Source organism: Scophthalmus maximus, chromosome 12, assembly GCF_022379125.1.
Source record: "Scophthalmus maximus strain ysfricsl-2021 chromosome 12, ASM2237912v1, whole genome shotgun sequence".
Lineage (NCBI taxonomy): Eukaryota > Metazoa > Chordata > Actinopteri > Pleuronectiformes > Scophthalmidae > Scophthalmus > Scophthalmus maximus.
In genome coordinates, this window is record NC_061526.1 from 1,621,096 (window position 1) to 1,630,627 (window position 9,532).

Sequence of the window (9,532 nt, forward strand, 5' to 3'; positions counted from 1 at the left end):
AGACTTAAATGGTTTTCTTGGGGAAAATAATTATTAACTGAGCAACATCTGTTATCAACATCTGTCCTGTTTTATGTTTTTCTTCTCACTGTCTGTTGTCTGCACCATTCTTCTACTTGTTATTTGTTGTTGGTTTTTTTCAGCCGTTGCTCACTCTCGAAAGGCCCATTGACAAATTCTAGGTCATCAATGTGTTCTGCTTAGATCTGCAAGTGTGGACCTGTTCTCTACAAGTCCCTTCGGCTCTTGGCATCCTGTATAATTGGATACACAGGGACCCCGCATATCTTTCCACTCTCAGAAGGCGTTGTTGTTGTACCGTTAAAGTTTGCAAAGTGCCAGAGTGTTTAACTGCGAGGCTGCTTTTGCATAAGGCAGCGCAAAAAGCCCAAAAATAATAATTTCATTGTCCTTCTCCGCCCACCGGCTCAGTTGCATCGTATGTGTCATTGGTGACAGCTTATTTGATGCTGATCCGCACACGAGTGACAGTCTTTGGCTCACTCTGCATTCCTGTGGCAGGTCCAATCAGACCCCGGGGTGGGGGGGGGGGGATCTGCCGCTGCAGCCAGCATCAGCATCAGCAGTCAGCGGTGATGAGCCCCCGGGTGCCTGGAGAGGCAGAGCCCTTCAGGCTCGATGCAATCTCCCAGATCACAGTCATCAGACTGCTCTGTCTCAAAGTCACGGCAGTGCAAAGGCACGTGCACATGGAGGCCCTGCCATCAATTTCTGCAGACGGCTGTGCTGTCTTGTGTCTCTCTCCCTCTCTCTGGAAGTGCTTGTGTTGCAAGAGTGCTGCTTGAATCTCTGGAGAGCTGCTATAGGGAAGTTATGAAGCTAAATAGACACTTGGATTGTAATGAATTTCCATGCAAAACGAATGTCCAAATTTCAAACGTTGCCTTATATTTCCCTGATATTCCCATTTACTCCCATTTACTTTTTATACATTCTTTCAAGACTGTTTATACCATCTCTCTTTTTTGATTTATTGTCTGTACATGTACATATTTAGATTGAAAACTCACCTGTTCAGACTGCACCGTCCTCCCTGAATTTATTATATTAAACACAAAAAGAAAAATACTTGCACTTAATTACAAATAGCACAGCGTTTTTTGCCTATTTGATGAAAGTTTATGTACTTATTAATTCTAGCACAGTAATATCTTCATGGTTGAATGCACTTATTGTAGGTCGCTTTGGATGAAAGCGTCTGCTAAATGAATGTAGTGTAATTTACATGTTAGGTTTCAATCCCATTTTCTGTGTTTTCTCTCTAAGTTAATTCTGTTAAATATTAGTTAAAATATTGTAGCTTCTATTGTACTATTTTATCCTTTACTTTATAGTCTCAATTTGTGTTTGTGTTACCTAATTAGGCACCTACATAAATTTCATTGGACTTGTACAATGAAAATAAGAACTTTATCTACCTGTTTGGTAAATTCAATTATGTGGACACCAGCTTCATTTGACAGCACCAGACCAAACATAAACAAGCAGCTTCTTTTGGTTTCTCCTCTCAGGCTGAGGATGAGGAGGAAGAGGACCAGCCTCTGAGCCTGTCATGGCCCGAATCCAACCGCAAGCGCCTGACCTACCTCTTAATCATACCCATCGTCCTCCCCCTGTGGCTGACGCTCCCTGACGTCAGGAAAACGGTCTGTGTGTGTGTGTGTGTGTGTGTGTGTGTGTGTGTGTGTGTGTGTTGTGTGTGTGAGGGACATACCGAGACAAACAAAAAAACTATGTCAGCTTGTTCTCTGGATAACTGTGCATTTGTGTCTTTGTGTTTCAGTCGTCAAAGAAGTTCTTCCCAGTCACCTTCTTTGGTGCCATCTGCTGGATCGCAGCCTTTTCATACCTAATGGTTTGGTGGGCTCACCAGGTACCAAGTTCTCAAAGACCTGTGTACTTTTTAGGACATGGCACTGTTAAAAAAAATGAAAAGCATTTGAGGGGTGATGCAATACCCAGTGCACGTGTTGTATACAGGCTACTAAATATACACTATATATACTATATTTGCACCGCCATAGTTTCATGTAGATACGAAATGTTTTCACACAACATAAAAGGTCTATAACTTTGATTGGATTGCTGTGTACAATGCTTTATGTCCTGATGTCCCTCGCTCTCTTTATCACAAACAGATTTTCAATCCCGCCCGTGTCGGTGTCCCGTTAAAACATCCGCAAAGTTTTATTTCATCCTCCTCGACAGGCATACAGAACAAAAACTCAATAGATACTGCTTTCACCGTGCACGCTCACGCGACAAGTGTGCGGTTACCAGCAGGCAGACGATCAGCTCAACACCGACGCTGCTCTGTGCTCTGGATTTTGTCAGACGGGTAAAAACAATGCCCTGCTCCCGGCTATGCCGACACGCAGCGTGATAGAATGTTGTCTGATCATGACAGCAGTCTAACAACAATAATAGTATTCTCATAATAACATAATCCTTGTCCCAAAAATAAAAAGATGGAGCTGTCTTTTTTTCCCTCAATTTCGTCTCCTTGACATTGAAGATGGAGCCGTATTCTGTAATCCACTCACGAATGAATAATTACAACGGCCTTATTCCAAACAGAGGGACTGTCCGAGCCAGAGTTTTGTCACCTCCATCAGTTCCCAAGCATCACAAGGAAATTGAAAATAGCTGGAATGAAAGATTAGGTTTTATTTACCCCAAAGCTTAGTTTCCTTGTTTTCTTTTTTTTTCTTCTTCTTTTTTGCAGGTTGGAGAGACCATTGGGATTACAGAAGAGATTATGGGCCTGACTATATTAGCAGCTGGAACCTCCATCCCTGACCTCATCACCAGTGTCATTGTGGCACGCAAGGGGCTGGGTGATATGGCTGTCTCCAGCTCGGTCGGCTCCAACATCTTCGACATCACCGTTGGGTACGCCATCTGAGCACGACTTGAGTCCGTGCAGTGTCTTACTATTTTTGATGCCTTACTTGTTGTAGTTTCGAGGTTACGCACGAAAGAATATCAGGTCCTTTATACTGGCTCTGCGCTCAGGTCTACCCTATTCCCGAGAGCAAATCCAGTACCACGTATACAGGTTGAATGTTTGTAGATCAACAACAGAAGAACAAATTTTGTTAATTTCATGAATCCTGGGAAAACTGCCATGTGTTTGGTTAAATTGATAAATGTATTGTACGATCTTGCTCTATAGTTCTTTTATTTATATACCCAACTGTAGCTTTATTTAAACAGTTTTGTTTAAATTGATCATGGACATGCATACTGTAGGCTCCAAAGCCAAAGTGTAACCCATACAAATCCTTCTTTCATCACCGCATATAGGTGAGAAATGGACAGCAGAAAAGGGATTTTTTTTTCTGAGTTACAGATTTATTGCTGTCACATTGTGTCATATTATCTGCATATTACATAATGCCCTGTGGAGAAACTTGATACCCACAAAAAAAATGTTTTGGGTAAATGTCTCTTTATTTTAAGTTCGTACGGTTTTCATCACATAACATTTGTAATGAATTGTTGGCAAGTGACAAGCTGACTAATAAATTATGAGTCTAATTGCAGGAAGTATAAATTGCTAAATGACTGTAGTAATGTAGATTACAGATAGTTGGATATACTATAGGTCTCTTTACCCAGAAGGTAAAACTGTCTCCTTCTACAGTATAGTACCTACAGTATTTTTTTATGTTCTTTTAGTAGGTCATCTTTTTTGGCTTTTGTAAAAAATGTGTGTGTGTGTGTGTGCGTGTGTGTGCGTGTGCGTGTGCGTATTTGCAGACTGCCATTCCCCTGGCTCCTCTGGTCCTCCTTCAACGACATGAAACCGGTGCAAGTCAGCTCCAACGGCCTCTTCTGTGCCATCGTGCTCCTCTTCCTCATGCTCATCTTTGTCATCATCTCCATCGCCGCCTGCAAGTGGCGCATGAGCAAGCTGCTCGGCTTCATCATGTTCATGCTGTATTTCGTCTTCCTGGTGGTCAGCGTCATGCTGGAGGACAAGGTCATCTCCTGTCCGGTGTCCGTCTGAGGACCTTCGAGGACCTACGTCCTCACCCCTTGTCACCACCACCCCAACTACAGCCATCTTTATTATCTGCCATCACTCTCACCTGACCTATGTGATCCTCTACCCTGGGAATAAAAGAAGAACGGGATGAGAGAAGGATATAAGAATATGAAGAAAGAAAAAAGGAATCTACCATTTCAGGGGGCAGGAGGTGGCGGGTAGCGGTTAAACCAAAAAGGGCACAAGACTTTCGCTTGGCTGAGTCAGCGCAGGTCAAACCTGAGTGGATTTTTATTAACGATTATTATTGTTATTAATATTTATCGGCAGGTGAGGGTTATTATGGGTGTATCAGCCAAATATAGAAACATTATGCATGCCATTAGTGTCACTAGATGGAGAGAAAGACCCCCTGTGAACTTTGGGGGTGAAACTAAAAACTTAGGATGCGCCGAATTAAACTCTTAACAATAAATGCAGTGATTGAGCTAAAATTGTGAGCATATTTGAGCAAGTTCAACAGACTGAGATGCTGCCAGCGAGAGTGAAGAGGAGTTTGTGGAATGCGGAAATGGCGCAGTGTGGATGAAGATTTTGTTCCAAACGTTTCTCCTGTTTGAGGGTATTGAGCGGAAAGATTCTCATGTGTGCTTTGCACCTGAGCAACGACGGAAGAAAGACTCTTGGGAGGCAGACAGAATTCGTATTATTTTTTTGATTTTTTTTCATAAATCCTTGTGCTCATTCTGAGTGACAGGTTTAATCTTTCCCTCCTCCCTGCCAGATGTCATTTTTCACCACTGAATGTTTTTTCGCAGGAGGGGATTCATTTTCATGAAATATTTAAAAGTAGCATTAGTTGTACTGTAGCAGTATTAGTTGGTGTAGAGTCCTCTTGACAATCTGCACCTCTTCTTCTTCCCCCTTTTTTTTCGCCACTGGACACACATTCTGATTGTACAGACGTGTTCACGCTTCACACGCACCGACTGATGAAGGCGAGAAAAAGAAGCCTAACTGAAGTTCAGCCAGCCTTCAATATCTTTCACTGGTTGGAGTATCTTAGGCTCATTAAAGTTCCATAACGAAGTCAATGTCAAAATAACACATTTGAAAATAACTTAGCAGTGTTTAAGCGTCATGGTTGATTATAGATTAGTAAATGTGTAGTGCTTTGTTCACAGTAGAACTGGGCTCAACTCACTGGCTAGTCAAGCTCCTGGGGTAGTAGTTTCAAGGAATCAACTGCATGTCAAATTACAAAAACAAAAAAAAACTTGAAGGTGAATAATACCAGTCAACATTTGAGAAGTCGTACAGCAAAAAACGTATACTTTTTCAAACATGTTTCATAACTTCTGAATGCAAACCAGTGCTCAGTCTCTGTGTGTGTTAGAAAAATGTCGACATGTGCGGTCAATGATATCTATCAATCTTGTGCAATTTCTTTTCTAATCAAAGGTGCTTTCGTGTGCATGTGTGCGAACTGCATTAGAAGTCATCACACACTGACCGTTCCTTAAATTTACCTATGGATAGAGGCGACGCGACCAGTATTTTGCAACTACCTGCAGACAAGCATATAGTAAACCATAATCACAAGCTACATAGAATGTGGAAACCACAGATTTAACAGCAATATACCATGTGTGTCACCCCCCCCCCCCCCCCCCCCATGCGTGTCACCCGCTGTCCCTTCTGTCCGATGTGGTCCACAACCCCCGACCATTTGTCCTGTATTGGACCCACAACCCCCTTCCTGTTAGCGCTGGCCAGGAACACCCGCTTTACCTCAACACAGCCACTGTACAGCAGCTTAGTAGGAATACTGTAACTGTAACTGTAAAATAATAGTAAATAGATTCTCTGAACTCTCTGAAAGGGAAAAATGCATGCAAGGAATTTGGGCTGGTTACCCACTGACTGTACAGCTGAGCGTATCCAACTATGTATGTTCACTTTTATGCATCCATTCAGAGATGAACACCAAGAACTCCTTGGTTTTACTTTGTAAATATAAACTCCTGGGTTGTTGTTGTGGGGGGGGGTTTTTTGCAAGAACCAACTAGTTCACACGTGTATTTTAGTCTCTTTGATTTATTGTTATTTTTTGCAGTAGTGGATGGAATCAGACATGCCTCGTGGTATTACTGGGCAAAACACAACACAAGAGCATTTATTTTTAGACTACTCTACATCTAATAAGCATACATTAAACTGTAAACATGCCTGTTCAGTTTCTGGTAAGAAAGGAGGGTTTCATATTGCCTCCTGTAGGACTATTGCCACCATTTGGTACAGGTTGCAAAAGTAGAGGGGTAGGAAAACTATGATCCATGCACAAACCAAACACCTATATGTAAAACTGTTATCCGGTGTGTGTGTGTGTGTGTGTGTGTGTGTGTGTGTGTGTGTGTGTGTGTGTGTGTGTGTGTGTGTGTGTGTGTGTGTGTGAGAGAGAGAGAGAGAAGAACTAGCCGTTCCACTGTTTCCTGCTAAGGTCAGCTAGTATTTTGCTGGCATTAGTTGCAAAAAGTGAATTTCTGTGTTTCTCAAAATGGCAAAACTACTTTTCTTGCTTAAACAAGTTAAGAGGTCATTGGGTGTAGTTGACTTCTTACCACTAAGGTCACATGCATATTTTACCTGTGCACTTCTATTCTTAAAACCCCTCCTTTCGAGACCACACGTTTCTTTCTTTCTCTCCCTAAGGTTTCCGCGATGTTTTCGCGTGAGAGCATGAACGGTGAGGATAAAAAAAGAAAAGATTTTGAAAAAAAACAACAACGCTGTAACCAGTTTAGCACGAGAGCTTAGCATCGATTGAGGTTTCCAGGGTAAGCGGCTGTGAAAGTTGACCACCAATGAACATTCTTGCACTGTAAATGTTTTATTTTATTGGTGTTGATGTAAGATTTATTTAAGGTGTAAATATATACAGATACAAATTAACCATATAATCTATATGTGTAAAAGAATATGTCTCTTTATGTAAAAACTCAAAGTATATAATGAAACAAATAAAGATGATAATTGAAATATGCAACAATGTGTTTTCTGTTTTTTACTAGTACTCATACATTTAGAAGTATTTTTTCATATCAATCCTCCTATTTAGTATTTCCATGTATTCAATGTTTTATAATACATTGTAGTGGTGTCGCTAGTGCACTAAAACATTACAATTTTTAGTCTTCATTAATTAATCTAAAAATTAGAAAGCTATTTGTTCATGTGTATATATCAAGACAACAATTTTCACAGTGAAATGATTTTCCACATGTGATGAAACATGTTTCATTGCTCCAGAGAAATTTTGTTCATTAAAATCACCATTTACTTGCATTATGGGAAATATAAGATCTTCTCTACAAAAGTCGAAGTTTCTCCGCTTGTGCTGCATCAATTTTAACCATCTTTTTTTTGTCTTGTGAGTTTCATGTACATTATTTCATCTGTGCATCATTTAATGGAGTAGACTATTATTCTTAGATTCATTCCTACAGCATGTAGTGGTGAAACTCATATTTGAGGAGTTGGAGCATCTTTAAAATGTTTAAATAAAAATCTGTGTAGCCAGTTCCAAGTCATGCGGAAGGTCCCATGGGATGCACACCTGGCAAATTCTTCAGTAAGCCTTTGTCCTCTTTGAATTTTTTTCTAATCTTAAAAAGTAATCAGCGTTGTTAGATGGAAGGGAGACCTCCCATCCATACTGTGTTTCGTCTCCTTACGAGGGCAGTGATTTGCTTTTGTTCACTTCTCACGAAGTGTAAAGAAGATGGTTTTCATCCTGTGTGCATGAAGATGAGCTGTGGACATTGTGGAAGAGGGCGCCCTCTTGAGATCAAACTCTGATACTTCAATGTAACTAAACGCTATAGAGGCAAGTGGTCCACTGTGATGCTGTCCTGATAATCCACCCCCTTGAAACTGCCCTCCACTAGTTTTCCACGGAATTACGCATGGCTTTCCGTCCAATTTCGACTCTGAATTTCAAAAAAAAATAACCAGAAGCCTTCACAACATGAGTCAGACTTCTGGCTTTTGTCCTTCATGTTGCTGGTAGACTTTGCATGTCAAGCTCTGTTTTTGTAGTTTTTTTTTTAAAACTGATGACTAATGTTGTGAAATCACAGAAGTAGTTTTCCAAGGTAGAGTAGATAAGAAACCCCTTCTGTGTGTGTTACTCAACCTTGTTCTTTTTAGGACTTTCCAGACTCTTTGAAGTTATTTCTCTTTTTTTCTTTTCTGTAAAGACACGATACTTTGGTTTGGAAAACATGATGATACGGTAAGTCTGATGTTTTAGTGTAGAGATGAACTCTTCTCTAAGTGTTGCTCAGCATGGCATGACGGAGACAGTAAGTCATTAATGTCCTTAACATTTATTTTAAATGTTTGAACAAAAGTGGTTCATTATTTACCACATAACCATTTACACTTTCAAGCTAGGACCAAATATAAACAATGAAAATATTGCTTTCAAGTTAAACTGATGAGAGATCTTATGAAGATAAGGTAAAGATAACATTGTTTAAATTCTAAAACCAGAGCCACAAACTAAAGAACAATGATTCAGTGCCTCGATGTAAATAAGCATGTGGTTATGAATAATATTTTCCTGCAAACATTGTCAACTCCTACTGGTATTATTTTATCTCTTTTATATTAGATAAGATTTCGCTGCAAACTTCTGCTTTCAAATCCTTATGCTTTTTCTTACTTGTATTTTTATTAATACTCCTGCTCCAAATTATGCTTTTTACTTTAATTACTTGTCTTATTTACATCCTATTTCATCCTTTTAAGATCAATGGGTTCAGGGCCAAACGCTTCTCGCCTTTTTTCATTTTGACTTGTTGTAAATAGTTTAATGGTTTCATCCAATTCAAATGTCCAAGTGAGTCGGGACAGTGTACCAGTGAGGCAGATCGCACAATACTGGGACCCTGAAACGAGAGCAGCTAAACGGAAGTCAGCCACCATTCATTTGATTATTAAAATATATTTTATGGAAAATAAAAGCCAATTTCCTTCTTTCATTTTCATGCTTAACGCTGTTCCTGTTTCAGATTAGTTATCAGTGTAGCTTTGGTAGTCTCAGTTTTGTTCTGTTTTTACTGTTTCTGTAGTTTTGGTGCTGGTGGTTCGTGGTCAGTTCAGGAAAAAGCCAATTCCGGTGAACTTAGGAGGAGCCCAGATGTATACACTGCTAATCATAGCATGTAGTGGACAGGCTGATGGAAGGTCATATTTTTTTATAGTCAAGTTTGATTGCAAATTTTTTAAAAAGAAATCAAGATTCCTTTTAAATCTGTGAGTCAGTGACGGTGTCACCAGAGTCTGTTGGGATTCTCTCTCCTCCAGCTCACATTTCAAATGGGTCTTTCTTACCTCATTTGCCAGCAGTTAATGAACTCCACATGGTTCCGGGCGCAAGGTCAGGAGCACCGGGGGTGGCTTGTTCAGCAAGTCTGCTTACTATCGGCCAGACTTTGCCCAGTGACTTCATCTGCT

General features: G+C 40.3%; 1 protein-coding gene across 9 annotated transcripts in view; it reads left to right on the plus strand.

Moving 5' to 3' along the window:
• LOC118288383 (sodium/potassium/calcium exchanger 2-like) overlaps positions 1–7,055 on the plus strand; it is a 42,536-nt gene extending 35,481 nt beyond the window's left edge. For all 9 annotated transcript variants that reach the window (XM_035614418.2, XM_035614410.2, XM_035614451.2 and 6 more), the window contains 4 exons: positions 1,533–1,667; positions 1,805–1,894; positions 2,747–2,913; positions 3,784–7,055. In XM_035614418.2, the coding sequence (XP_035470311.2) occupies positions 1,533–1,667; positions 1,805–1,894; positions 2,747–2,913; positions 3,784–4,033 (642 nt within the window). In that variant the 3' untranslated portion in view covers positions 4,034–7,055. The remainder of the gene's footprint in view (positions 1–1,532; positions 1,668–1,804; positions 1,895–2,746; positions 2,914–3,783) is intronic.
• The last annotated feature ends 2,477 nt before the right edge of the window (positions 7,056–9,532 follow it).